The 27,055-nt window shown below is 52.6% G+C and overlaps 1 protein-coding gene across 4 annotated transcripts in view; it reads left to right on the forward strand.

Moving 5' to 3' along the window:
• Window positions 1-5,085: 5,085 nt before the first annotated feature.
• The window catches only part of CHD8 (chromodomain helicase DNA binding protein 8), a 43,999-nt gene continuing 22,029 nt past the window's right edge, over window positions 5,086-27,055 (forward strand). For 2 of the 4 annotated variants that reach the window (XM_082780546.1, XM_082780545.1), the window contains exons 1-20: window positions 5,087-6,946; window positions 9,644-10,020; window positions 11,029-11,143; window positions 11,234-11,428; window positions 11,528-11,596; window positions 11,682-11,737; window positions 13,230-13,347; window positions 14,240-14,323; window positions 14,420-14,557; window positions 14,651-14,776; window positions 15,944-16,183; window positions 17,051-17,227; window positions 19,292-19,435; window positions 19,537-19,792; window positions 21,586-21,799; window positions 22,816-23,011; window positions 25,101-25,268; window positions 26,331-26,510; window positions 26,596-26,706; window positions 26,795-27,054. In XM_082780546.1, coding sequence (XP_082636672.1) covers window positions 6,476-6,946; window positions 9,644-10,020; window positions 11,029-11,143; window positions 11,234-11,428; window positions 11,528-11,596; window positions 11,682-11,737; window positions 13,230-13,347; window positions 14,240-14,323; window positions 14,420-14,557; window positions 14,651-14,776; window positions 15,944-16,183; window positions 17,051-17,227; window positions 19,292-19,435; window positions 19,537-19,792; window positions 21,586-21,799; window positions 22,816-23,011; window positions 25,101-25,268; window positions 26,331-26,510; window positions 26,596-26,706; window positions 26,795-27,054 — 3,695 coding nt within the window. In that variant the 5' untranslated portion in view covers window positions 5,087-6,475. Of the gene's footprint in view, window positions 6,947-9,643; window positions 10,021-11,028; window positions 11,144-11,233; window positions 11,429-11,527; window positions 11,597-11,681; window positions 11,738-13,229; window positions 13,348-14,239; window positions 14,324-14,419; window positions 14,558-14,650; window positions 14,777-15,943; window positions 16,184-17,050; window positions 17,228-19,291; window positions 19,436-19,536; window positions 19,793-21,585; window positions 21,800-22,815; window positions 23,012-25,100; window positions 25,269-26,330; window positions 26,511-26,595; window positions 26,707-26,794; window position 27,055 lie in introns of all 4 variants that reach the window. The other 2 variants (XM_082780543.1, XM_082780544.1) reach the window with 2 other exon arrangements.

Raw genomic sequence — 27,055 nt, forward strand, 5'->3', positions numbered from 1 at the left:
CCCTATAGGGTTTGGGGTCCCCTATAGATTTTTTGGGGTCCCCTATAGGATTTTTGGGGTCCCCTATAGGATTTTAGGGTCCCCTATAGGATTTGGGGGGGTTACCCTAAAGGATTTGGGGTCCCCTATAGATTTTTTGGGGTCCCCTATAGATTTTTGGGGGTCCCCTATAGGATTTGGGGGCTCCCCTATAGGATTTTTGGGGTCTCTATAAGATTTGGGTGGGGTCCCCTATAGGATTTCTGGGGTCCCCTATAGGATTTTGGGGACCCCTATAGGATTTGGGTGGGGTCCCTTATAGGATTTGGGGTCCCCTGTAGGATTTTGGGGTCCCCTATAGATTTTTTGGTGTCCCCTATAGGATTTGGGGGAGGTCCCCTATAGGATTTAGGGGGTCTCTTGTAGGATTTGGGGTCCCCTATAGGATTTGGGGGGTGTCCCTATAGGGTTGGGGGGATTACCCTATAGGATTTAGGGTCCCCTATAGATTTTTTGGGGTCCTCTATAGGATTTGGGGGAGGTCACCTATAGAATTTAGGGTCCCCTATAGGGTTTGGGGTCCCCTATAGAATTTGGGTGGGGCTCCCCTATAGGGTTTGGGGTCCCTATAGATTTTGAGGAGGGTCCCTATAGGTTTCTGGGGTGTTCCCCTATAGGACTTAGGGTCCCCTATAGGATTTGGGTGGGATCCCATATAGGGTTTGGGGTCCCCTATAGGTTTTCTGGGGTGTTCCCCTATAGGATTTGGGGGGTCCCCTATAGATTTTTTGGGGTCCCCTATAGGATTGAGGGTCCCCTATAGGATTTAGGGGTCCCCTATAGGATTTTGGGGGACTCCCCTATAGGGTTTGGGGTGCCCTATAGATTTTTTGGGGTCCCCTATAGCATTGGGGTGGGGTCCCCTATAGGATTTGGGGTCCCCTATAGATTTTGGGGCCCCTATAGGGTTTGGAGGGGTTACCCTATAGGGTTTGGGGTCCCCTATAGATTTTTTGGGGTCCCCTATAGGATTTGGGGGGGCTCCCCTATAGGGTTTAGGTGTTTACCCTATAGGATTGAGGGGTTAACCTATAGGATTTGGGGTCCCTATAGGTGTTTGGGGGTCTTTATAGGATTTTGGGGGGTTCCCCTATAGGATTTGGGGTCCCCTATAGGATTGGGGGGTTCCCTTATAGGATTTAGGGTCCCTATAGGATTAGGGCGGTCCTTATAGTTTTTTTTTGGGTTCTTTATAGGTTTTTGGGTGTTTCTTTATAGGATTTGGGGCATCCCTTATAGGATTTGGGGTCCCTATAGGATTAGGGGGGTCCCTATAGATTCTGGGTGTGTCCCTATAGATTTGGGGGGGTCCCTATAGCTTTTTTTGGGGTCCTTTATAGCTTTTTGGGGGTTTCTTTATCATTTTCTGGGTGGTTCTTTATAGGATTCGGGGTCCCTATAGGACTGGGGGGGTCCCTATAGCTTTTTTTGGGGGTTCTTCATCGTTTTTTGGGTGTTTTTCTATAGGATTTGGGGTCCTGCACCCCTATAGGATCGGGGGGGGCCTATAGGATTGGGGGGTGCCCTATAGGATTGGGGGGGGCCCTATAGGATCGGGGGGACCCTATAGGACTCAGGGGGTTCCTATAGGATTGGGGGGGTCCCTATAGGACCGGAGGGGGGCTATAGGGTCATGTGGGGCCCTATAGGACTCAGGGGGTCCCTATAGGATCGGGGAGCCCTATAGGGTCAGGGGGGCCCTATAGGATTGGGGGGGGTCCCTATAGGGTCAGAGGGGGCCCTATAGGATTGGGGGGGGTCCCTATAGGGTCAGAGGGGGCCCTATAGGACTCAGGGGGGCCCTATAGGGTCTGGGGAGGTCCTATAGGATTGGGGGGACCCTATAGGACCGGGGGGGTTCCTATAGGACCGGGGGGACCCTATAGGACTCAGGGGGTTCCTATAGGGCTGGGGGGGGTCCTATAGGACCGGGGGGCCCCTATAGGATCTGGGGGGTCCCTATAGGGTCGGGGGGATCCTATAGGGTCGGGGGGGATCCTATAGAACTGTGGGGTGCCCTATAGGGTCAGGGGGTCCCTATAGGACCGGGGGGGTCCCTATAGGGTCTGGGGGGACCCTATAGGACCGGGCGGTCCCCTATAGGATTTGGGGTCCCTATAGGATTTGGGGGGTCCCTATGGGACTGGGGAGTCCCTATAGGGTGGGGGAGTCCCTATAGGATCTGGGGGGTCCCTATAGGGTTGGGGGGGTCCCTATAGGGTTGGGGGGGTCCCTATAGGATCTGGGGGGTCCCTATAGGGTCGGGGGGGTCCCTATAGGGTTGGGGCGGCCCCTATAGGATTCTCACCCCCCCCTCTCTCTTTCACAGGTCGGAGCTGCGGACCCCCGGCGCCCGAAAACCTTCTGGGGGGGCCACGACCCTATAGGGGGGGTTGTGACCCTATAAGTGGGATTGTGACCCTATAGGGGGGCTCTTGACCCTATAGGGGGGCTCTTTATCCTATAGGGGGGGTCTTGACCCTATAGGGGGGGTTGGGACCCTATAGGGGGGGTCTTGACCCCATAGGGGGGATCTTGACCCTATAAGAGGGATTGTGACCCTATAGGGGGGCTCTTGACCCTATAAGGGGAATTGTGACCCTATAGGGGGGGTCTTGACCCTATAGGGGGGGTTGGGACCCTATAGGGGGAGTCTTGACCCCATAGGGAGGATCTTGACCCCATAGGGGAGATCTTGGCCCTATAAGTGGGATATTGACCCTATAGGGGGGGTTGGGACCCTATAGGGGGCTTTTTGACCCTATAAGGGGGGTCTTGACCCTATAGGGGGGGTCTGGACCCTATAGGTCACGACCCTATAAGCGGGGTCACGACCCTATAAGCGGGATCTCGACCCTATAAACGGGCTCTTGACCCTATAGGGGGGGTCACGACCCTATAACCGGGGTCCCGACCCTCTAGGGGGGGTCTTGCCCCTCTAGGGGGGGTCCTGCCCCTATAGGGGGGGGGTCCTGCCCCTATAGGGCCATGGCCGACCCCATCATGGAGCTCTTCGACGACCCCAACCTCTTCGGCCTCGACCCCCTCCCCGAGGACCCCCGCGACCCCATAGAGGAGGCTTTGGGCTTGGGGGGCTCCCTCGACCCCCCCCCACCCCAAAACGACCCCCCCGCCCCTCCCCCACCCCCCCCTCCCCCTCCCCCACCCCCACCCCCACCCCAAACCCCCCCCCCCGAGGTCCTGAGCCAGGGCAACCCCTTTATGGGGGTCTCGGCCACCCCCACCCCAAAAATCGTCATCCTAAAAGCCCCCCAAAACCCCGCGAACCACCCCAAAAATCCGGGGGGGCCCAAAATGACCCTGGCCAAGGTCCTCCCCGCCCCCCCCCGCCCTATAGGGGGGGGTTTGGGGTCGACGGGGGCGGGTTTGGGGTCGGGGTCGACGGGGGGGGTTTTGGGGTCAACGGGGGCGGTTTTGGGGTCGGGGGGGCAAGGGGGGGGTTTGGGGTCAACGGGGGGGGTTTTGGGGTCGGGGGGGGGGGTTTTGGGGTCGGGGGGGGGTCCGGGGGGGGTTTTGGGGTCGGGGGGGGGGCGCCCGGTGAAGCAGTTGGTGCTGCAGCCCCTCAAAACGGGGGGGGGGGCGACCCTAAAGCCGGCCGTCACGCTCAGCGCCGCGGCGGGGCAGGTGAGGAGGGATTTTGGGGGGGATTTGGGGGTTTTTGGGGTTTTGGGGGGGGTTATGGGGTTGGGGGGGGTTACGGGGTTGGGGGGGGTTTGGGGGTTTGGGGGGGTTTGGGGGGATTTGGGGTTTTGGGGGGGTTTATGGGGTTGGGGGGGGTTGGGGGGGGTTTGGGGGATTTGGGGTTTTTATGGGGTTTTGGGGTTTTGGGGTTTTGGGGGGGTTTATGGGGTTGGGGGAGTTTGGGGGGGATTTGGGGGTTTTGGGGGATTTGGGGGAATTTGGGGATTTGGGGGATTTGGGGGGGTTTGGGGGGGTTTGGGGTTTTGGGGGAATTTGGGGTTTTTATGGGGTTTTGGGGTTTTGGGGGTTTGGGGGGGGTTGGGGGGGGTTATGGGGTTGGGGGGATTTGAGGGGATTTGGGGTTTTTATGGGGTTTTGGGGTTTTGGGGGTTTTGGGGGGGTTTGGGGGGTTGGGGGGGGTTGGGGGGATTGGGGGGGGTTGGGGGGGTTGGGGGGGGTTGGGGGGATTTGAGGGGATTTGGGGTTTGGGGGGATTTGGGGGTTTTGGGGGATTTTGGGGGGATTTGGGGTTTTGGGGGTTTTGGGGGATTTTGGGGGGATTTGGGGGGATTCGGGGTTTGGGGGAGATTTGGGGGTTTGGGGGTTTTGGGGGGGATTTGAGGGGATTTGGGGTTTGGGGGGGATTTGAGGGGATTTGGGGTTTTTATGGGGTTTTGGGGTTTTGGGGTTTTGGGGGGGTTTATGGGGTTGGGGGGGGTTGGGGGGTTTGGGGGATTTGGGGGGATTTGGGGTTTTGGGGGGTTTGGGGGGATTTGGGGTTTTTATGGGGTTTTGGGGTTTTGGGGGTTTTGGGGGGGTTGGGGGGGGTTGGGGGGGTTTTGGGGGGGTTGGGGGGGGTTTGGGGGGTTGGGGGGGGTTTGGGGGATTTGAGGGGATTTGGGGGGTTTGGAGGTTTTGGGGGGATTTGGGGTTTTTATGGGGTTTTGGGGTTTTGGGATTTTGGGGGGATTTGGGGTTTGGGGGGGATTTGGGGAGATTTGGGGGATTTGGGGGGATTTGGGGGTTTGGGGGGATTTGGGGGGACTTGGGGTTTTTATGGGGTTTTGGGGTTTTGGGGGTTTTGGGGGGGTTTATGGGGTTGGGGGGGTTTGGGGGGATTTGGGGGTTTGGGGGTTTTGGGGGGGTTGGGGGGGTTGGGGGGGATTTGGGGGGGGTTGGGGTTTGGGGGGGATTTGGGGTTTTGGGGGGATTTGGGGTTTGGGGGGAATTTGAGGGGGATTTGGGGTTTTGGGGAAATTTGGGATTTTTGGAGAATTTGGGGGATTGGGGGTTTTGGGGGGGGTTGGGGAGATTTGCAGTTTGGGGTTTTTTATGGGGTTTTGGGGTTTTTGTGGGGTTTTGGGGGTTTGGGGGGGATTTGGGGGATTTTGGGGGGATTTGGGGTTTTTTTGGGGTTTGGTTGTGTCTTTTGGCCTCTCCATTTTTGCCAATTTCCCCCTTTCCCCTATTTCTTTTCCCGCCTTTTCCGCCTCGGTTCATTTTTATCATTTCCTCCCTCTTTTTTTTTGTGTGTTTTTTTTTTTTTTTTACCATTTTTCTGCCTTTTCACCCCAAAACCAAAAAAACCCTCTAAAACCCCCAAAAAACCCTCTAAAACCCCCCAAAAAAGTTAAAAACCCCCCAAAACCTTCTAAAACCCCCCAAACCCTCTAAGACCCCCTGAAAAAACTCAAAAAACCCCAAAAAACTTCTAAAAACCGCCAAAAAACGCTAAAAAAAAGGCAAAAAATGGTAAAAAAAGGGCAAAAAACGGTAAAAAAAGGGCAAAAAACGGCTAAAAACGGCTAAAACCGCCCAAACCCTCTAAGACCCCCTGAAAAAACTCAAAAAAAATCCAAAAAACTTCTAAAAACCTCCAAAAAAACGCTAAAAAAAAGGCCAAAAACGCTAAAAAAAAGGCAAAAAACGGTAAAAAAAGGGCAAAAAACGGTAAAAAAAGGGCAAAAAACGGTAAAAAAAAAGGCAAAAAATGGTAAAAAAAGGGCAAAAAAGGGCTAAAAACGGCTAAAACCCCCCAAACCCTCTAAGACTCCCTGAAAAAACTCAAAAAAAATCCAAAAAAACTTCTAAAAACCGCCAAAAAACGCTAAAAAAAAGGCCAAAAATGGTAAAAAAAGGCAAAAACCGGTAAAAAAACGGCAAAAAAGGGCTAAAAACGGCTAAAACCCCCCAAACCCTCTAAGACCCCCTGAAAAAAATCAAAAAAAATCCAAAAAACTTCTAAACACCGCCAAAAAACGCTAAAAAAAGGCAAAAAACGCTAAAAAAAAGGCAAAAAATGGTAAAAAAAAGCAAAAAACGGTAAAAAAAGGGCAAAAAATGGCTAAAAACGGCTAAAACCCCCCAAACCCTCTAAGACCCCCTGAAAAAAATCAAAAAAAATCCAAAAAACTTCTAAAAACCGCCAAAAAACGCTAAAAAAAAGGCAGAAAATGGTAAAAAAAAGGCAAAAAACGCTAAAAAAAAGGCAAAAAATGGTAAAAAAAAAGGGCAAAAAACGGTAAAAAAAGGGCAAAAAAGGGCTAAAAACGGCTAAAACCCCCCAAACCCTCTAAGACCCCCTGAAAAAACTCAAAAAAAACCCAAAAAACTTATAAAACCGCCAAAAAACGCTAAAAAAAAGGCAAAAAACGGTAAAAAAAAGGCAAAAAATGGTAAAAAAAAGGCAAAAAATGGTAAAAAAAGGCAAAAACCGGTAAAAAAACGGCAAAAAATGGCTAAAAACGGCTCAAAACCCGAAAATCTTCTTTTTCAGGGCGAATCCAAGCGCATCACCCTGGTCCTCCAGCAGCCCCCCACCCCCGGGGGCGGCTCGGGGGGTCCCCAGCCCCCCGGCGCCCCCCCGGGCCAGCGCCACCTCCTTTTGGGCAACCTCCCCGGCAAACTGGTGCTGCAGGGCAACCAACTGGCGGCACTGGGCCAGGCCAAGGGGGCTCCCGGGCAGCCCCCCAAGGTGGTCACCATCCAGCTGCAGGTCCAGCAGCCCCCCCAGCCCCCCCCCCAAAACCCGGGGCCCCCCGGGACCCCCTCGGCCGCCCCCCAAAAACTCCAGCTCCTCCAGCAGCCGCTTACTGGGGGGGGAACTGGGGGGACTGGGGGAGGAGCGGTGGCGGTGGTGCCGCAGGTGGTGGGGGGCGCGGGGCAGAGGCTGACGGTGCCCCTCAAGGTGGTGCTGCAGCCGCAGGTGAGTTTTTGGGGGAAAAAAACGAGGTTTTGGGGTTTTGGGGTGAAATGAGGGATTTCAGGGGGTTTGGGGGAAAAACGGGGGGTTTCGGGGGGGTTTTGGGGCAGGAGGAGGCGTTTTGAGGGTGGGGGCGCGGGGCAGAGGCTGACGGCGCCCCTCAAGGTGGTGCTGCAGCCGCAGGTGAGTTTTGGGGGAAAAAAAGGAGGTTTTGGGGTTTTGGGGTGAAATGAGGGATTTCGGGGGGTTTGGGGGAAAAACGGGCGGTTTCGGGGGGGTTTTGGGGCAGGAGGAGGCGTTTTGAGGGTGGGGGCGCGGGGCAGAGGCTGACGGCGCCCCTCAAGGTGGTGCTGCAGCCGCAGGTGAGTTTTGGGGGAAAAAACCGAGGTTTTGGGGTTTTGGGATGAAATGAGGGATTTCAGGGGGTTTTGGGGGAAAAACGGGGGGTTTCGGGGGGGTTTTGGGGAAGGAGAACGGAGTTGGGGGGTTTGGGGTGGGATGGGCATCGTTGGGTGGTTTTGGGGTGGGATGAGGGGTTTTGGGGGTTTTGGGGCAGGATGAGGGGTTTTGGGGGGTTTTGGGGTAGGAGGAGGGGTTTTGGGGTGGTTTTTGGGGAAAAAGAGTGGTTTTGGGTAGGATGAGCGCAGTTGGGTCGTTTTTGGGTCGGATGAGTATCGTTGAGTTGTTTTGGGGTGGGATGAGTATTTTTGGGTAGTTTTGGGGTCACATGAGGGATTTGGGGCGTTTTGGGGTAGAATGATGAGTTTCAGGGGGTTTTGGGGTGGGAATAGGGGTTTTGGGGCAAGAAAAGTGGTTTTTGGGGCAAGAAGAGTGGTTTTGGGTGGGAGGAGCGCAGTTGGGTCGTTTTTGGGTCAGATGAGTATCGTTGAGTTGTTTTGGGGTGGGATGAGTATTTTTGGGTAGTTTTGGGGTCACATGAGGGATTTGGGGCGTTTTGGGGTGGAATGATGGGATTCGGGGGGTTTTGGGGTAGGAATAGGGGTTTTGGGGGAAAAAGAGTGGTTTTTGGGGCAAGAAGAGTGGTTTTGGGTAGGATGAGCGCAGTTGGGTGGTTTTTGGGTAGGATGAGTATCGTTGAGTTGTTTTGGGGTGCGATGAGTATTTTTGGGTAGTTTTGGGGTCACATGAGGGATTTGGGGCGTTTTGGGGTAGAATGATGGGTTTCGGGGGTTTTGGGGCGGGAGGAGGGGTTTTGGGGTGGTTTTTGGGGAAAAAGAGTGGTTTTGGGGTGGGAGGAGCGCAGTTGGGTGGTTTTGGGCTGGAAAGGAGTGAATTTGGGTTGGTTTTGGGTAGAGACGAGCAGATTTGGGTTGGTTTTGGGTCAAGAAGAGCACATTTTGGTTGGTTTTGGGTATAGATGGGTGAATTTGGGTTGGTTTTGGGTAGAGACGAGCAGATTTGGGTTAGTTTTGGGTCGAGAAGAGCACATTTTGGTTGGTTTTGGGTCAAGATGAGCATATTTTGGTTGGTTTTGGGTCGAGATGAGCACATTTGGGTTGTTTCTGGGTAGAGATGGGTGAATTTGGGTTGTTTTTGGGTAGAGATGGGTGAATTTGGGTTGTTTTTGGGTAGAGATGGGTGAATTTGGGTTGTTTTTGGGTAGAGATGGGTGAATTTGGGTTGTTTTTGGGTAGAGATGGGTGAATTTGGGTTGGTTTTGGGTAGAGATGGGTGAATTTGGGTTGGTTTTGGGTAGAGATGGGTGAATTTGGGTTGGTTTTGGGTAGAGATGGGTGAATTTGGGTTGTTTTTGGGTGCGATAAATGCAGTTGGGTTGTTTTTGGGGTGGAAAAGAGCACATTTTGGTTGGTTTTGGGTAGAGAAGAGCACATTTGGGTTGGTTTTGGGTCGAGAAGAGCACATTTTGGTTGGTTTTGGGTGTGATAAATGCCGTTGGGTTGGTTTTGGGGTGGAGAAGAGCACATTTGGGTTGGTTTTGGGTAGAGACGAGCATATTTGGGTTGGTTTTGGGTCAAGAAAAGCACGTTTTGGTTGGTTTTGGGTAGAGAAGAGCACGTTCTGGTTGGTTTTGGGTAGAAAAGAGCACGTTTTGGGTGCGATAACTGCCGTTGGGTTGTTTTTGGGTGAAGTTGAGCGCAATTGAGTTGGTTTTGGGTAGAGATGAGCATGTTTGGGTTGGTTTTGGGGTCGAGAAGAGCACATTTTGGGTTCGTTTTGGGTAGAGAAAAGCACATTTTGGTTGGTTTTGGGTCGAGAAGAGCACATTTTGGTTGGTTTTGGGTGCGATAACTGCCGTTGGGTTGGTTTTGGGGTGGAGAAGAGCACATTTGGGTTGGTTTTGGGTGGAGATGAGCATATTTGGGTTGGTTTTGGGTAGAGAAGAGCTTGTTTGGGTTGGTTTTGGGTGGAGAAAAGCACATTTTGGGTTGGTTTTGGGTGCGATAATTGCCGTTGGGTTGTTTTTGGGTGAAGTTGAGCACAATTAAGTTGGTTTTGGGTAGAGATGAGCATGTTTGGGTTGGTTTTGGGGTCGAGATGAGCATATTTGGGTTGGTTTTGGGTCAAGAAAAGCACGTTTTGGTTGGTTTTGGGTGGAGAAGATCACGTTTTGGGTGCGATAACCGCCGTTGGGTCCTTTTTGGGGCGAAAAAGACCACGTTTGGGCCACCCTCGGTGGCGGGCCTCCATTTTTGGGGTCGTTCTCCCCCCTCTCTGCAGGCCGGCTCGTCCCAGGGCGGCTCGGCGGGCTTGTCGGTGGTCAAAGTCCTGAGCAGCACCGAGGTGGCCGCCTTGGCCGGCCCCCCGGGCTCGCGGGGGGCCTCGGAGGAGAGCCGCAAGCTGGAGCACCAGAAGAAGCAGGAGAAGGCCAACCGCATCGTGGCCGAGGCCATCGCCCGCGCCCGGGCCCGGGGCGAGCAGAACATCCCCCGGGTGCTCAACGAGGACGAGCTGCCCAGCGTGAGGCCGGAGGAGGAGGGCGAGCGCAAGCGGCGGAGGAAGGGGGCCGGCGAGCGCGGCGGCCCCAAGGAGGAGCGGCCCCGCAAGGGGAAGGGGCAGGGGGGCTCCGGGAAGAGCAAGGGGCGCAGCAAACCCAGGTGAGGGGCCGTCCTTGACTTTTGTGGCCACGTTTGGTCTTTGTGGTGGCCATCGTTGGCTTTTTTGGCCATGTTTGGTCTTCATGTTGGCCATCGTTGACTTTTTTGGCCATCGTTGGTCTTCGTGGTGGCCATCGTTGGTCTTTGTGATGACCATCGTTGACTTTTTTGGCCATATTTGGTCTTTGTGGTGGCCATCGTTGACTTTTTTGGCCATTATTGGTCTTCATGTTGGCCATCATTGACCTTTTTCGTCATCGTTGGTCTTCGTGTTGGCCATCGTTGACCCTTTTTGGCCAACATTGGTCTTCATGTTGGCCATCGTTGACTTTTTTGGCCATATTTGGTCTTCGTGATGACCATCGTTGACTTTTTTGGCCATATTTGGTCTTTGTGGTGGACATCGTTGACCTTTTTGGCCATTGTTGGTCTTTGTGTTGGCCATCGTTGACTTTTTTGGCCATCGTTGGTCTTCATGTTGGCCATCGTTGACTTTTTTGGCCATTGTTGGTCTTCATGTTGGCCATCGTTGACCTTTTTGGCCATCGTTGATCTTCGTGTTGGCCATCGTTGACCCTTTTTGGCCATCGTTGGCCATCATCATGTCCATGGTTGACCCTCATGGCCAACGTTGGCCATCAGCGTTGACTCCAACGGCAGTTTTGTTGCGCCATTGACATTTTTGCCCTTTTTCACCCCAAATTTTGCCCTTTTTCACCCCAACTTTTGCCCTCTTCCACCCCAAATTTTGCCCTTTTTCACCCCAACTTTTGCCCTCTTCCACCCCAACTTTTGCCCTTTTTCACCCCAAATTTTACCCTCGTTGCCCCCCACCTTGACTCACCCCCACCCTTAACCTCCGTTTGCCGCAATCTCACCCGCGCCGCCCCGATTCTTGCCGTTTTCACCCCAAACCTTCTCCGGGGGGGGGTCGCCCCTGTGGGGGCGAGCCCCCCACCCCTATCCCCCTAACCCTGTCCCCCCCCAACCCCCCCACCCCCCCCCCAGCACCATCACCCCGGTGGTGGGCAAGAAGCGGAAGCGCAACGCCTCCTCCGACAACTCCGACGCCGAGGTGATGCCGGCGCAGTCGCCGCGCGAGGAAGAGGAGGCCAGCGTGCAGGTCTGGGGATGAAGGCCACAATTTGGGGGGGTCTCCACGAGGGTGCGGACCCCCCCCTTCACGTTTTTACCCCCCCCCCAAACCCCGTAGAAGCGGCGCTCCAACCGGCAGGTGAAGCGCAAGAAGTACACGGAGGATTTGGACATCAAAATCACCGACGATGAGGAGGACGAAGAGCTCGACGTCACCGGGCCCCCCCGCCCCGAGCAGCCCCCCGCCCCGCAGCCCCCAGCCCCGGAACCGGAGCCCGAGGGCGAGACGTTGCCCTCCATGCAGTTTTTTGTGGTGGGGGGTCTTTTTTTTTCCCCCCCGGGTCTTCGCGCGGCGTTTTGCCCTTTCTCTTCCTTTTGGACGGGCTCTTCATCTTCGCCTCTTGCCTCGCAGGAGAACCCCAGCGAGGAGGACGCGGCCATCGTGGACAAGGTCCTCTCCATGCGGGTGGTCAAGAAGGAGGTGAGAAACCCCCCAAAAAAAGAAAAAAAAAGGGAAAAAAGGGGAATTTTGGCCAATTTTGACGCTCCCGCCTTGCTCCCCGCAGCTCCCGTCGGGGCAGTTTACGGAATCCGAAGAGTTTTTCGTCAAATATAAGAATTAGTAAGTGGCCGGCCAAGATGGCGGGGGGTTAGGGTGGGGGTCCTCCATCCTAAGAGGAGTTTTTTTGACCCAAAGAAGAGGTTTTTGGCCCAAAGAAGAGTTTTTTTGGCCCAAAGAAGAGTTTTTTGGCCCAAAGAAGAGTTTTTTTGGCCCAAAGAAGAGTTTTTTGGCCCAAATAAGAGGTTTTTTTGGCCCAACAAAGAGTTTTTTGGCCCAACGAAGAGTTTTTTGGCCCAACAAAGAGTTTTTTTGGCCCAACGAAGAGTTTTTTTGGCCCAACGAAGAGTTTTTTTGGCCCAAAGAAGAGGTTTTTTGGCCCAAAGAACAGTTTTTTGGCCCAACAAAGAGTTTTTTGTCCCAACGAAGAGTTTTTTTGGCCCAACAAAGAGGGTCTTTTGGCCCAACAAAGAGTTTTTTGTCCCTACGAAGAGTTTTTTTGACCCAACGAAGAGTTTTTTGGCCCAACGAAGAGTTTTTTTGGCCCGGCGAAGAGTTTTTTGGCCCAACGAAAAGTTTTTTTGTCCCAACAAAGAGGTTTTTTTGGCCCAAATAAGAGTTTTTTGTCCCAACGAAGAGTTTTTTGTCCCAAAGAAGAGTTTTTTTGGCCCAACAAAGATTTTTTTTTGGCCTGAAGAAGAGTTTTTTGGCCCAACAAAGAGTTTTTTTGGCCCAAAGAAGAGTTTTTTGGTCCCAACGAAGAGTTTTTTTGTCCCAACGAAGAGTTTTTTGTCCCAACGAAGAGTTTTTTGTCCCAACGAAGAGTTTTTTTGGCCCAAAGAAGAGTTTTTTGGCCCAAAGAAGAGGTTTTTTGGGCCAAAGAAGGGGTTTTTGGCCCAACGAAGAGTTTTTTGGCCCAACGAGGAGTTTTTTTGGCCCAAAGAAGAGTTTTTTGTCCCAACGAAGAGTTTTTTGTCCCAACGAAGAGTTTTTTGGCCCAATAAAGAGTTTTTTTGTCCCAACGAAGAGTTTTTTGGCCCAACAAAGAGGGTTTTTGTCCCAACGAAAAGTTTTTTTGGCCCAAAGAAGAGTTTTTTTGGCCCAACAAAGATTTTTTTTTGGCCTGAAGAAGAGTTTTTTGGCCCAACAAAGAGTTTTTTGGCCCAACGAAGAGTTTTTTTGGCCCAACAAAGAGTTTTTTTGGCCCAAAGAACAGTTTTTTGGCCCAAATAAGAGGTTTTTTTGGCCCAACGAAGAGCTTTTTGTCCCAACGAAGAGTTTTTTGTCCCAACGAAGAGTTTTTTTGGCCCAACAAAGAGTTTTTTTGACCCAACAAAGAGTTTTTTTGACCCAACGAAGAGTTTTTTGTCCCAACGAAGAGTTTTTTTGTCCCAACGAAGAGTTTTTTGTCCCAACGAAGAGTTTTTTTGGCCCAACGAAGGCGTTTTTTTTCCCAAATAAGAGTTTTTTTGCCCAAAATGGCTTTGTGGAAGGGTTACGGGTGGTTTTTTTTGTAATCTCACGTGGATTTTGATGTTTTTCCTGCCCCGTGTAGCTCCTACCTGCACTGCGAGTGGGCCACCATCGACCAGCTGGAGAAGGACAAGAGGATCCACCAGAAACTCAAGCGCTTCAAGGCGAAGATGACCCAGATGCGACACTTCTTCCACGAGGTGCCCGCTTTTGGGGGCAAATGGGACGATTTTGGGGCTCGGGGATGAGTTGTTTTGGCAGATTCTCACCTTTCAAGAGGTTTTTTGGGGATTTTTTGCATCTCGCTGCCTATTTTTTCTAAAATACTAAAAAAAGTTGGGTGCAGAGGGGACATTTTCGGGCTTGGGGTTGAGTTTTTTGGGCAGATTCTCACCTTTTAAGAGTTTTTTTTGGGATTTTTTGCATCTCACCACCTCTTTTTTCTAAAATAATGAAAGAATTGGGAACAGAGGGGACATTTTGGGGCTCGGGGATGAGTTTTTTGGGTGGATTCTCACCTTTCAAGAGTTTTTGGGGGTATTTTTTGCATCTCACCACCTCTTTTTTCTAAAATAATTAAGAAATTGGGTGCAGAGGGGACATTTTGGGGAATAGAGGATGAGTTTTTTAGGCGATTCTCACTTTTCAAGAGTTTTTTTGGGGGGATTTTTTGCATCTCACCACCATTTTTTTCTAAAATACTGAAGGATTGGGAACAGAGAGGACATTTTGGGGAATAGAGGATGAATTTTTTGGGCGGATTCTCACCTTTCAAGAGGTTTTTTGTTTTTTTTTTTGCATCTCACCACCATTTTTTTTCTAAAATAATGAAGGATTGGGAACAGAGAGGACATTTTGGGGAATAGAGAATGAATTTTTTGGGCAGATTCTCACCTTTTAAGAGTTTTTTTTTGGGATTTTTTGCATCTCACCACCTCTTTTTACTAAAATAAGGAAAGAACTGGAAACAGAGGGAACATTTTGGAGGATAAAAGATGATTTTTAACGGGATTCTCACCTCTCAGGAGGTTTTTTGGGGGGATATTTTGCATCTCACCCCATTTTTTTCCCCCAAATCAATTAAAAACCAAGGACGAGGAGCCTTTCAACCCCGACTACGTGGAGGTGGACCGCATCCTGGACGAGTCGCACAGCGTCGACAAGGACAACGGCGAGGTGAGAGGGGGGAAGAAAGGAGGGGAAACGAGGACCCCGACCCCATCAAGGACCCCCCCAAACGCCCCCCAAATTTTTTTGGGGTTCCTCCTCCAGCCCGTGGTCTACTACCTGGTGAAGTGGTGCTCCCTGCCCTACGAGGACAGCACCTGGGAGCTGAAGGAGGACGTGGACGAGGGCAAAATTGGGGAATTTAAGCGCATCCAAGCCCGGCACCCCGAGCTCAAACGCCTGGTGAGCGCCCGAATTTCCTCCTCAGCACCCCAAATTGGTGGAATTCCCTCTTACCGTCTCAATTTTGGTGGTTTTTCGCCCAAAAATTGATAGCCACGTCCTCAAGCCGGCTCGTGGAAGAAGCTGGAGCTGTCGCACGAGTACAAGAACCACAACCAGTTGAGGGAGTATCAACTGGAAGGGGTCAACTGGTTGCTCTTCAACTGGTACAACAGGCGAGTTGATGGGGTGGGGGCGCGGAAATGGGGGTGGGATGGGGGAAATTGGGAAAGGATGGGGGAAATTGGGGCAGGATGGGGGAAATTGGGAAAGGATGGGGGAAATTGGGGCAGGATGGGGGAAATGGGGTTGGGAGGGGGGAAATAATTGGGTTGGGATGGGGGAAATTGGGAAAGGATGGGGGAAATTGGGTTGGGAAAGGGGAAATAATTGGGGCGGGATGGGGGAAATTGGGGCAGGATGGTGGAAATTGGGTCGGGAAAGGGGAAATTGGGTCAGGTTGGGGGAAATTGGGTTGGGAGGGGGGAAATAATTGGGTTGGGATGAGGGAAATTGGGTCGGGATGGGGGAAATTGGGGCAGGATGGGGGAAATTGGGGCAGGATGGGGGAAATTGGGGCAGGATGGGGGAAATTGGGTTGGGAAAGGGGAAATAATTGGGGCGGGATGGGGGAAATTGGGGCAGGATGGTGGAAATTGGGTCGGGAAAGGGGAAATTGGGTAGGGAGGGGGGAAATGGGGTAGGGAAAGGGGAAATAAATTGGGGCAGGTTGGGGGAAATTGGGTTGGGATGGGGGAAATTGGGGCAGGATGGGGGAAATAATTGGGTTGGGATGAGGGAAATTGGGTCAGGATGGGGGAAATTGGGTCGGGAAAGGGGAAAATAATTGGGTCGGGACCGGGAAAATTGAGTTGGGATGGGGGAAATTGGGTCGGGATGGGGGAATTTGGGAAAGGATGGGGGAAATTGGGTTGGGAGGGGGGAAATTGGGTCAGGATGGGGGAAATTGGGTTGGGAAAGGGGAAATAATTGGGATGGGATGGGGGAAATTGGGTCAAGATGGGGGAAATTGGGTCGGGACCAGGAAAATTGAGTCGGGATGGGGGAAATTGGGTCGGGATGGGGGAAATTGGGTTGGGATGGGGCAAATTGGGTTGAAATGGGGGAAATTGGATCAGGATGGGTGAAATTGAGTTGGAATGGGGGAAATAAATTGGGTTGAAATGGGGGAAATTGGGTCGGGATGGGCGAACTTGGATCGGGATGGGGCAAATTGGGTCGGGATAGGGTAAATCGGGTCAGATTGGGGGAAACTGGGTCGGCGACCACCTTGGTGGGCTTTTGGTCCCCCGAGGGGCCACCAACCCTCCTCCTCCCCGCAGGCAGAACTGCATCCTGGCGGACGAGATGGGCTTGGGCAAGACGATCCAGTCCATCGCCTTCCTGCAGGAGGTCTACAACGTGGGCATCCGCGGCCCCTTCCTGGTCATCGCCCCCCTCTCCACCATCACCAACTGGGAGCGGGAGTTCAACACCTGGACGGGGATGAACAGCATCGTCTACCACGGCAGCCTGGCCTCGCGGCAGATGATCCAGCAGTACGAGATGTACTGCAAGGACTCGCGGGTACGGGGGGGTTTTGGGGGTTCTCCAGAAGCTTCCGTGGTGGAGGAGGAGCGAGGGAGGCTTTGAGGTTCTCCTGAAGCTCCTGGAGAACCTCCTGAGGTGGTTTTTGGGTCCTCCAGAAGCTCCTGGAGATCTTCCCAAGGGTTTAAGGAGGTCGAGGATGACTTTTAGGTCTTCCAGAAGCTCCTGGAGAACCTCCTGAGGTGGTTTTGAGGTTCTCCAGAAGCTCCCGTGGTGGAGGGAGGGATTTGAGGTCCTCCTAAATCACCTGGAGAACCTCCTGAGGTGGTTTTTAGCTCCTCCAGAAGCTCCTGGAGATCTTCCCAAGGGTTTTAGGAGGTTGAAGTTGGCTTTGAGCTCCTCCAAAAGCCCCTAAATCACCTGGAGAACCTCCCAGGGGTGGTTTTTAGGTCCTCCAAAAGCTCCTGGAGATCTTCCCAAGGGTTTAAGGAGGTCGAGGATGACTTTGAGGTCCTCCAAAAGATCCTAAATCACCTGGAGAACCTCCCAGGGGTGTTTTTTAGGTCCTCCAAAAGCTCCTGGAGATCTTCCCAAGGGTTTAAGGAGGTCGAGGTTGGCTCCAGGTCCTCCTAAATCCCCTGGAGAACCTCCTGAGGTGGTTTTTAGGTCCTCCAAAAACTCTTGGAGATCTTACAAAGAGTTTAAGGAGGTTGAGGTTGGTTTTGAGGTTCTCCTAAATCACCTGGAGAACCTCCTGAGGTGGTTTTTAGGTCTTCCAGAAGCTCCTGGAGATCTTCCCAAGGGTTTTAGGAGGTCGAGGTTGACTTTGAGCTCCTCCAAAATCCCCCGGAGACCCTCCCGAGGCCGAGGAGAGGTGTCCGGAGCCTTCCTCCCACCCTTTTTTAGGGCCGCCTGATCCCGGGGGCCTACAAATTCGACGCCCTGATCACCACCTTCGAGATGATCCTCTCCGACTGCCCCGAGCTGCGGGAGATCGAGTGGCGCTGCGTCATCATCGACGAGGCCCACCGCCTCAAGAACCGCAACTGCAAGCTCCTCGACAGCCTCAAGCACATGGACCTGGTGAGGGACAGCAGAAAGCTTCTCGGGGGGGACCCGAATCGGTTCCTTTTCCCCTCCTCGGGTCGATTTTGGGTGCCCTGGAGGGGTTTCGGGGGTTGGACGGAGGCGGTTGGGTTCGTCCCGCGCGGCCCGAGGTGGTTTTGGAGGTGTTTGGGGGGTTTTTGGTTGGGTTTGGAGGTGTTTGGGTTGACCTTGTGGACCTTGGGGGTGGTCCTGGAGGTGTTTTTGGGGTTTTTGTTGGGTTTTGAGATGTTTGGGTTGACCTTGTGGACCTTGGGGGTGGTCCTGGAGGTGTTTTGGGGGTTTTCGTTGGGTTTTGAGATGTTTGGGTTGACCTTGTGGACCTTGGGGGTGGTTCTGGAGATGTTTTTAGGGTTTTTGGTTGAGTTTGGTTGAGTTTGGAGATGCTTGAGTTGACCTTGTGTCCCTTGGAGATGGTCCTTAACGTGTTTTTGGGGTTTTTGTTGGGTCCTGAAGGTGTTTTTGGGGTTTTTGGTTGGTTTTGGAGGTGTTTGGGTTGACTTTGTGGACCTTGGGGGTGGTCCTGGAGGTGTTTTTGGGGATTTCGTTGGGTCCTGAAGGTGTTTTTGGGGTTTTTGTTGGGTCCTGAAGATGTTTTTGGGGTTTTTGTTGGGTTTGGAGGTGTTTGGGTTGACTTGGTGGTCCTTGGGGGTGGTCCTGAAGGTGTTTTGGGGGTTTTTGTTGGGTTTGGAGGTGTTTGGGTTGACCTGGTGGACCTTGGGGGTGGTCCTGGAGGTGTTTTTGGGGTTTTCGTTGGGTCCTGAAGGTGTTTTTGGGGTTTTTGGTTGAGTTTGGAGGTGTTTGGGTTGACTTTGTGGACCTTGGGGATCATCCTGAAGATGTTTTGGGGGTTTTCGTTGGGTTTTGAGATGTTTGGGTTGACCTTGTGGACCTTGGGGGTGGTCCTGGAGGTGTTTTTGGGGTTTTTGTTGGGTCCTGAAGATGTTTTTGGGGTTTTTGTTGGGTTTTGAGGTGTTTGGGTTGACCTGGTGGCCTTTGGGGATGGTCCTGAAGATTTTTTTGGGGGTTTTGGTTGGGTTTGGAGGTGTTTGGGTTGACCTTGTGTCCCTTGGAGATGGTCCTGAAGGTGTTTTTGGGGTTTTTGTTGGGTCCTGAAGATGTTTTGGGGGTTTTTGGTTGAGTTTGGAGGTGTTTGGGTTGACCTGGTGGCCTTTGGGGATGGTCCTGAAGGTGTTTTTGGGGTTTTTGTTGGGTCCTGAAGGTGTTTTTGGGGTTTTTGGTTGAGTTTGGAAGTGTTTGGGTTGACGTTGTGGGCCTTGGGGGTGGTTCTGAAGATGTTTTTGGGGTTTTTGGATGAGTTTGGAGGTGTTTGGGTTGACCTTGTGTCCCTTGGGGATCGTCCTGAAGGTGTTTTTGGGGTTTTTGGTTGATTTTGGTTGAGTTTGAAGATGTTTGGGTTGCTCCCACGTCCCTTAGGGATAGTCCTGAAGATATTTTTGGGATTTTTGGTTGAGTTTGGAGACCTTTGGGTTGATCCCACATCCCTTGGAGATGATCCTGAAGACTTTTTTGGGGTTTTTGGTTGAGTTTGGAGATTTTTGGACTCATCTCGTGGCCCCCGGGGATCATCCTGAAGGTGTTTTTGAGGTTTTTGGTTGGGTTTGGAGATGTTTGGGTTGACCTTGTGTCCATTTTAGATGGTCCTGAAGATTTTTTGGGGATTTTGGTTGAGTTTGGAGACATTTGGGTTGATCCCACATCCCTTGGAGATGATCCTGAAGACTTTTTTGGGATTTTTGGTTGAGTTTGGAGATCTTTGGGTTGATCCCACATCCCTTGGCATGATCCTGAAGACTTTTTTGGGTTTTTTTGGTTGAGTTTGGAGACATTTGGGTTGATCCCACATCCCTTGGCATGATCCTGAAGCGATTTTTGGCCCTTTTTGATCAAATTTGGAGATCTTTGTTCTCCACCCACACATCCCACCCGCGTACCTCCACACGGGGGGCCACCCCTCCGTCCCCCCATGATCTTGGTGACCTCCCCCCGTCCCCCCCTAACCTTTTTTTCCCCCCTGGGCAGGAGCACAAGGTCCTGCTGACGGGCACCCCGCTGCAGAACACGGTGGAGGAGCTCTTCAGCCTCCTGCACTTTTTGGAGCCCTCCCAATTCCCATCCGAGGCCGAGTTCCTCAAGGACTTCGGCGACCTCAAGACGGAGGAGCAGGTGAGGAGGAAGAGGAGGAAGAGGAGGATGAAGGAGAAGACCTCAGCCCTTCAGGTGACCGCGAGGGTTGGGTTCTCCTCTTGGTGGCTCCCCAAATTTAGGTGCAGAAGCTCCAGGCCATCCTCAAGCCCATGATGCTGCGGCGGTTGAAGGAGGACGTGGAGAAGAACCTGGCCCCCAAGCAGGAGACCATCATCGAGGTGGAGCTGACCAACATCCAGAAAAAATACTACCGGGCCATCCTGGAGAAGAATTTCTCCTTCCTCTCCAAGGGGGCCGGCCACACCAACATGCCCAACCTCCTCAACACCATGATGGAGCTGCGCAAGTGCTGCAACCACCCCTACCTCATCAACGGTGAGGAGAAGGGGGTGGGCAAAAAGTAGGGGTGTTGCGGGGCCCAAAATGGATGTTTTTAGGGTGAAAAATGCCTTGGGGGGTCAAGCAGTTGGTTGGATTTGGGGTTTGGTGGGAATGGAGGAGGTTCTCCAAATCTTCTAGGTTGGTGGCGATGTCAACAATTGGGTCGTGGTAGGGTTGGGGGTCAAGGGGAGCCACTCGATGTCCCAAAATGGACGTTTTTAGGGTGAAAAATGCCTTGGGGGGTCAACCAGTTGGTTGGATTTTGGGTTTTCCTTCTCCTGGTGGGCTTGGAGAAGGTTCTCCAAATCTTCTAGGTTGGTAGCGATGACCCTAATTGGGATGTGGTTGGGTTGGGGGTCAAGGGGAGCCACTCAATGTCCCAAAATGGACGTTTTTAGGGTGAAAAATGCCTTGGGGGGTCAACCAGTTGGTTGGATTTTGGGTTTTCCTTCTCCTGGTGGGAATGGAGGAGGTTCTCCAAATCTTCTAGGTTGGTAGTGATGACCCTAATTGGGATGTGGTTGGGTTGGAGGTTGAGTGGTGCCACTGATTGTCCCAAAATGGACATTTTTAGGGTGAAAAATGCCTTGGGGGGTCAAGCAGTTGGTTGGATTTTGGGTTTTCCTTCTCCTGGTGGGCATGGAGGAGGTTCTCCAAATCTTCTAGGCTGGTGGCGATGTCAACAATTGGGATGTGGTTGGGTTGAGGGTTGAGTGGTGCCACTGATTGTCCCAAAATGGACATTTTTAGGGTGAAAAATGCCTTGGGGGGTCAACCAGTTGGTTGGATTTTGGGTTTTCCTTCTCCTGGTTGGAATGGAGGAGGTTCTCCAAATCTTCTAGGTTGGTGGCGATGGCCCCAGTTGGGATGTGGTTGGGTTTAGGGTTGAGTGGTGCCACTGATTGTCCCAAAATGGACATTTTTAGGGTGAAAAATGCCTTGAGGGGTCAACCAGTTGGTTGGATTTGGGGTTTGGTTGGAATGGAGGAGGTTCTCCAAGTCTTCTAGGTTGATGTTGATGCCAACAATTGGGATTTGGTTGGGTTGGGTTTGAGTGGAGCCACTCAATGTCCCAAAATCGACATTTTTAGGGTGAAAAATGCCTTGAGGGGTCAACCAGTTGGTTGGATTTGGGGTTGTGGTTGGGTTTGGGGTTGAGCGGTGCCGCTGAATGTCCCAAAATGGACATTTTTAGCCCAAATAACGCGTTGAGGGGTGGTCCAGCACCTTGGATTTGGGGTTGTGGTTGGGTTTGGGGTTGAGCGGTGCCGCTGAATGTCCCAAAATCGACATTTTTAGGGTGAAAAATGCCTTGAGGGGTCAACCAGTTGGTTGGATTTGGGGTTGTGGTTGGGTTTGGGGTTGAGCGGTGCCGCTGAATGTCCCAAAATGGACATTTTTAGCCCAAATAATGCGTTGAGGGGTCAACCAGTTGGTTGGATTTGGGGTTTTCCTTCTCCTGGAAGGTTCTCCAAGTCTTCTAGGTTGATGTTGATGCCAACAATTGGGATTTGGTTGGGTTGGAGATTGAGTGGAGCTGCTGAATGTCCCAAAATGGACATTTTTAGCCCAAATAACGTGTTGAGGGGTCTGCCAGCACCTTGGATTTGGGGTTGTGGTTGGGTTTGGGGTTGAGCGGTGCCGCTGAATGTCCCAAAATGGACATTTTTAACCCAAATAACGCGTTGAGTGGTCAACCAGCACCTTGGATTTGGGGTTGTGGTTGGGTTTAGGGTTGAGCGGTGCCCCCCAACGCCCCGTTGACGATCCCATCCCACCCCAAATAGGCGCGGAGGAGAAGATCCTGGCCGAATTCCGCGAGTCCTGCCACCACCACGTCCCCCACGACTTCCACCTCCAGGCCATGGTGCGCTCGGCCGGCAAGCTGGTGCTGATCGACAAGCTGCTCCCCAAACTCAAGGCCGGGGGCCACAAGGTGCTCATCTTCTCCCAGATGGTCCGCTGCCTCGACATCTTGGAGGACTACCTCATCCAAAAGAGGTAAAAACGGGGCGAAAACGGGGCGTTTGGGGAGGGTTTGGGGTCACCGGGAGGAGTGCGTCGACCAGAAGAGGTAAAAACGGGGCGAAAACGGGGCATTTGCGGAGGGTTTGGGGTCACCAGGAGGAGTGTTTCGTCCAAAAAAGGTAAAAACGGGGCAAAAATGGTCATCGGGGAAGGGGTTGGGGTCACCTGGAGGAGTATGTCATCCAAAAGAGGTAAAAATGGGGCGAAAACGGGGCATTTGCGGAGGGTTTGGGGTCACCGGGAGGAGTGCGTCGTCCAAAAGAGGTAAAAAGGGGCGAAAACAGGCATCCAGAAGAGGTAAAAGGGGTGAAAAGGGGCATTTGGGAAGGGTTTGGGGTCAACTGGAGGACTACCTCATCCAAAAGGTAAAAACGGGGCGAAAACGGGGCATTGGGGAAGGGTTTGGGGTCACCTGGAGGACTAAATCGTCCAAAAGAGGTAAAAATGGGGCGAAAAAGGGGCATTTGGGAAGGGTTTGGGGTCAACTGGAGGAGTACGTCGTCCAAAAGAGGTAAAAAGGGGCGAAAAGGGGCATGCAGAAGAGGTAAAAAATGGGTGAAAAGGGGCATTTGGGAAGGGTTTGGGGTCACCTGGAGGATTACGTCGTCCAAAAGAGGTAAAAACGGGGCGAAAACGGGGCATTTGGGGAGGGTTTGGGGTCACCGGGAGGAGTGCGTCGTCCAAAAGAGGTAAAAAGGGGCGAAAACGGGCATTGGGGAAGGGTTTGGGGTCACCTGGAGGACTAAATCATCCAAAAGAGGTAAAAACGGGACGAAAAGGGGCATTTGGGGAGGGTTTTGCGGTCACCTGGAGGACTAAATCATCCAAAAGAGGTAAAAATGGGGCGAAAAAGGGGCATTTGGGAAGGGTTTGGGGTCACCTGGAGGACTAAATCATCCCGAAAAGGTAAAAAGGGGTAAAAAGGGGCATCGGGGAGGGTTTTGGGGTCATCGAGGGCGCCCCCCGAGGTGGTTTTTGGGGTGTGGCAGGTACCTGTACGAGCGGATCGACGGGCGGGTGCGGGGCAACCTGCGGCAGGCCGCCATCGACCGCTTCAGCAAACCCGACTCGGATCGCTTCGTCTTCCTCCTCTGCACGCGGGCGGGCGGCCTGGGCATCAACCTGACGGCCGCCGACACCTGCATCATCTTCGACTCCGACTGGAATCCCCAAAACGACCTCCAGGTGAGGCCCCGGGGGCGGCTTCCGGCTTGGGGTCGCCCCCGGTTCAGCCCCGTTGTCGTAGGGGCTTGGGTTTTGGGGCTACGTTGGGTTTGAGTCAATGGGGTGTTGGGTTTTGGGGCTACGTTGAGTTTAACTCAACGGGGTCTTCCATTTTTGGCTTGCTACGTTGAGTTTGACCCAACGGGGTCTTGGGTTTTGGGGTTCCGTTGGGTTTGAGTCAATGGGGTGTTGGGTTTTGGCGTTTCGTTGAGTTTAACTCAACGGGGTCTTCCATTTTTGGCTTGCTACGTTGAGTTTGACCCAACGGGGTCTTGGGTTTTGGGGTTTCGTTGAGTTTGAGTCAACGGGGTCTTGGGTTTTGGGGTCACATTGAGTTTAACTCAACGGGGTCTTCCATTTTTGGCTTGCTACGTTGAGTTTGACCCAACGGGGTCTTGGGTTTTGAGGTTTCGTTGGGTTTGAGTCAACGGGGTCTTGGGTTTTTGGGCCCTGTTGAGTTTGTCTTGATGGGATTTGGGGTTTTTGGCGCCCCGTTGAGTTTCTCTTGACGGGATTTTGGGTTTTTGGCGCCCCGTTGAGCTACTCTTGACGGGATTTTGGCTTTTTGGCGCCCCGTTGAGCTTCTCTTGACGGGATTTTGGCTTTTTGGCGCCCCGTTGAGCTTCTCTTGACGGGATTTTGGCTTTTTGGCGCCCCGTTGAGTTTCTCTTGACGGGATTTTTGGGTTTTGGCGCCCCATTAAGTTTCTCTTGACGGGATTTTGTTTTTTTTATGCCCCATTGACCCCACCTTGATGGGATTTGTGGTTTTTGGTGCCCCGTTGAGTTTCTCTTGATGGGATTTTGGGTTTTTGGCGCCCCGTTGAGCTTCTCTTGACGGGATTTTGGGGTTTTGGCGCCCCGTTGAGCTTCTCTTGACGGGATTTTGGGTTTTTATGCCCCGTTGAGTTTCTCTTGATGGGATTTTGGTTTTTTTATGCCCCGTTGAGTTTTTCTTGATGGAATTTTGGCGTTTTGGCGCCCCGTTGAGTTTCTCTTGATGGGATTTTGGTGTTTTGGTGCCCCGTTGAATTTCTCTTGATGGGATTTTGTTTTTCTTATGCCCCGTTGAGTTTTTCTTGATGGGATTTGGGGGTTTTGGTGCTCTGTTGAGTTTCTCTTGATGGAATTTTGGCGTTTTGGCGCCCCGTTGAGTTTTTCTTGATGGGATTTTGGCGTTTTGGCGCCCCGTTGAGTTTCTCTTGACGGGATTTTGGGGTTTTGGCGCCCCGTTGAGTTTCTCTTGACGGGATTTTGGTTTTTTTATGCCCCGTTGACCCCCCCTTGATGGGATTTTGTTTTTTTTGGCACCCCGTTGAGTTTCTCTTGACGGGATTTTGGGTTTTTGGCGCCCCGTTGAGCTACTCTTGACGGGATTTTGGGTTTTTGGCGCCCCGTTGAGTTTCTCTTGACGGGATTTTGGGTTTTTGGCACCCCGTTGAGTTTCTCTTGACGGGATTTTGGCGTTTTGGCGCCCCGTTGAATTTCTCTTGATGGGATTTTGTTTTTCTTATGCCCCGTTGAGTTTTTCTTGATGGGATTTGGGGGTTTTGGTGCTCTGTTGAGTTTCTCTTGACGGGATTTCGGGTTTTTGGCGCCCCGTTGAGTTTCTCTTGACGGGATTTTGGGTTTTTGGCACCCCGTTGAGTTTCTCTTGACGGGATTTTGGCGTTTTGGCGCCCCGTTGAATTTCTCTTGATGGGATTTTGTTTTTCTTATGCCCCGTTGAGTTTTTCTTGATGGGATTTGGGGGTTTTGGTGCTCTGTTGAGTTTCTCTTGACGGGATTTCGGGTTTTTGGCGCCCCATTGAGTTTCTCTTGACGGGATTTTGGGTTTTTGGCGCCCCGTTGAGTTTCTCTTGACGGGATTTTTTGGTTTTGGCGCCCCGTTGAGTTTCTCTTGATGGGATTTTGTTTTTTTTATGCCCCGTTGAGTTTTTCTTGATGGAATTTTGGCGTTTTGGCGCCCCGTTGAGTTTCTCTTGACGGGATTTGGGTTTTTTTATGCCCCGTTGACTCCCCCTTGACCCCCTTTTCCCCCCCCCCCGCAGGCCCAGGCGCGGTGCCACCGCATCGGGCAGAGCAAGGCGGTGAAGGTCTACCGCCTGATCACGCGCAACTCCTACGAGCGGGAGATGTTCGACAAGGCCAGCCTCAAGCTGGGCCTGGACAAGGCCGTGCTGCAGTCCATGAGCGGCCGCGAGGGCAACATCGCGGGGGTAAGGGGGTCCTGGGGGGGGGGACGGGGGGTGGGGAAGGCAAAAAAAGGGGGTTCGGGGGGAGATGTGGGGTGGAGAAGCCGTAAAAAGGGGTTTTTCAAGGGTTCTTCAAGGGAAATGGGTCCAGAAGACCCCATAAAAAGGGTTCTTCAAGGGAAATTTAGGTTGGAGAACCCATAAAAGGGGGTTTTCGAGGAAAAACGGGTCTTGAAGACCCCATAAAAGGGGTTCTTCAAGGGAAATTTGGGATGGAAACCCCATAGATAGGGTTCTTCAAGGAAAAATGGGACACAAAGACCCCATGGAAGGGGTTCTTCAAGGGAAGTTGACCTGAAGACCCCATAGAAGGGGTTCTTCAAGGGGAATTTGGGGTGAAGAACCCATAAAAGGGGGTTTTTGAAGAAAAATGGGTCCAGAAGACCCCATAAAAGGGGTTTTTCGAGGAAAAATGGGTTTTGAAGACCCCATGGAAGGGGTTCTTGAAGGGAAATTTGGGTTGGAGAACCCGTGGAAGGGTTCTTCAAGGGTTCTTCAAGGGAAGTTGACCTGAAGACCCCATAAAAAGGGTTCTTTAAGGGGAATTTGGGATGGAGACCCCATAAAAGGGGGTTTTTGAAGAAAAATGGGTCCAGAAGACCCCATAAAAGGGGTTTTTCGAGGAAAAATGGGTTTTGAAGACCCATGGAAGGGGTTCTTGAAGGGAAATTTAGGTTGGAGAACCCGTGGAAGGGTTCTTCAAGGGTTCTTCAAGAGAAGTTGACCTGAAGACCTCATAAAAAGGGTTCTTCAAGGGGAATTTGGGGTGAAAAACCCATAAAAGAGGTTCTTCAAGCAAAAATTGGTCTTGAAGACCCCATAAAAGGGTTTTTTCGAGGAAAAACGGGTCTTGAAGACCCCATGGAAGGGTTTCTTGAAGGGTAGCACGTCTTGAAGGTCCTAATCTAGCAGGGCGTGGTTCTTGGAGATAATTTTGGGGTGGAAACGGGGCCCGAAGCCCTCCCTGTTCCTCACCCCCCTCCTCCTCCTCCTCCTCCTCCTCCTCCTCCTCCTCCTTTTTGGCAGATCCAGCAGTTCTCCAAGAAGGAGATCGAGGACCTCCTGCGCAAGGGGGCCTACGCGGCCATCATGGAAGAGGACGACGAAGGCTCCAAGTTCTGCGAGGAAGACATCGACCAGATCCTGCTGCGCCGCACCACCACCATCACCATCGAGAGCGAGGGCAAGGGCTCCACCTTCGCCAAGGTACCCCCCGGCGCCACCCCGCGGGCCCTTCCCCGCCGTTTTTGGGTGGGCCTCGTGGTGGGCGAGCTCTTGGGTTGTCCATTAGGCGAGTTTCGTGGCGTCGGAGAACCGCACCGACATCGCGTTGGACGACCCCAACTTTTGGCAGAAGTGGGCCAAGAAGGCCGACCTGGACTTGGAGCTCCTCAACAGCAAGGTCGGGGGTCGAGTAGAGCAGCGTTGGGAGGTGGGCGGGCCCTTCAACCTTCATCCTCATCGTCTTCCTCTTGGCGGGCTTCTTCTAGAACAATCTGGTGATCGACACGCCGCGGGTGCGCAAGCAGACGCGGCACTTCAGCACCTTGCGCGACGACGACCTGGTGGAGTTCTCCGACCTGGAGAGCGAGGATGAGGAGAGGCCCCGCTCGCGGCGCCACGACCGCCACCACCACCAGCACCACCAGCACCACCACCAGCACCACCAGCACCACCAGCACCAGGCCCTCCACCACCCCTACGGCCGCACCGACTGCTTCCGCGTGGAGAAGCACCTGCTGGTCTACGGG

Source organism: Aythya marila (genome assembly GCF_965140915.1).
Source record: "Aythya marila genome assembly, chromosome: 28".
NCBI classification, from domain to species: Eukaryota; Metazoa; Chordata; class Aves; order Anseriformes; family Anatidae; genus Aythya; species Aythya marila.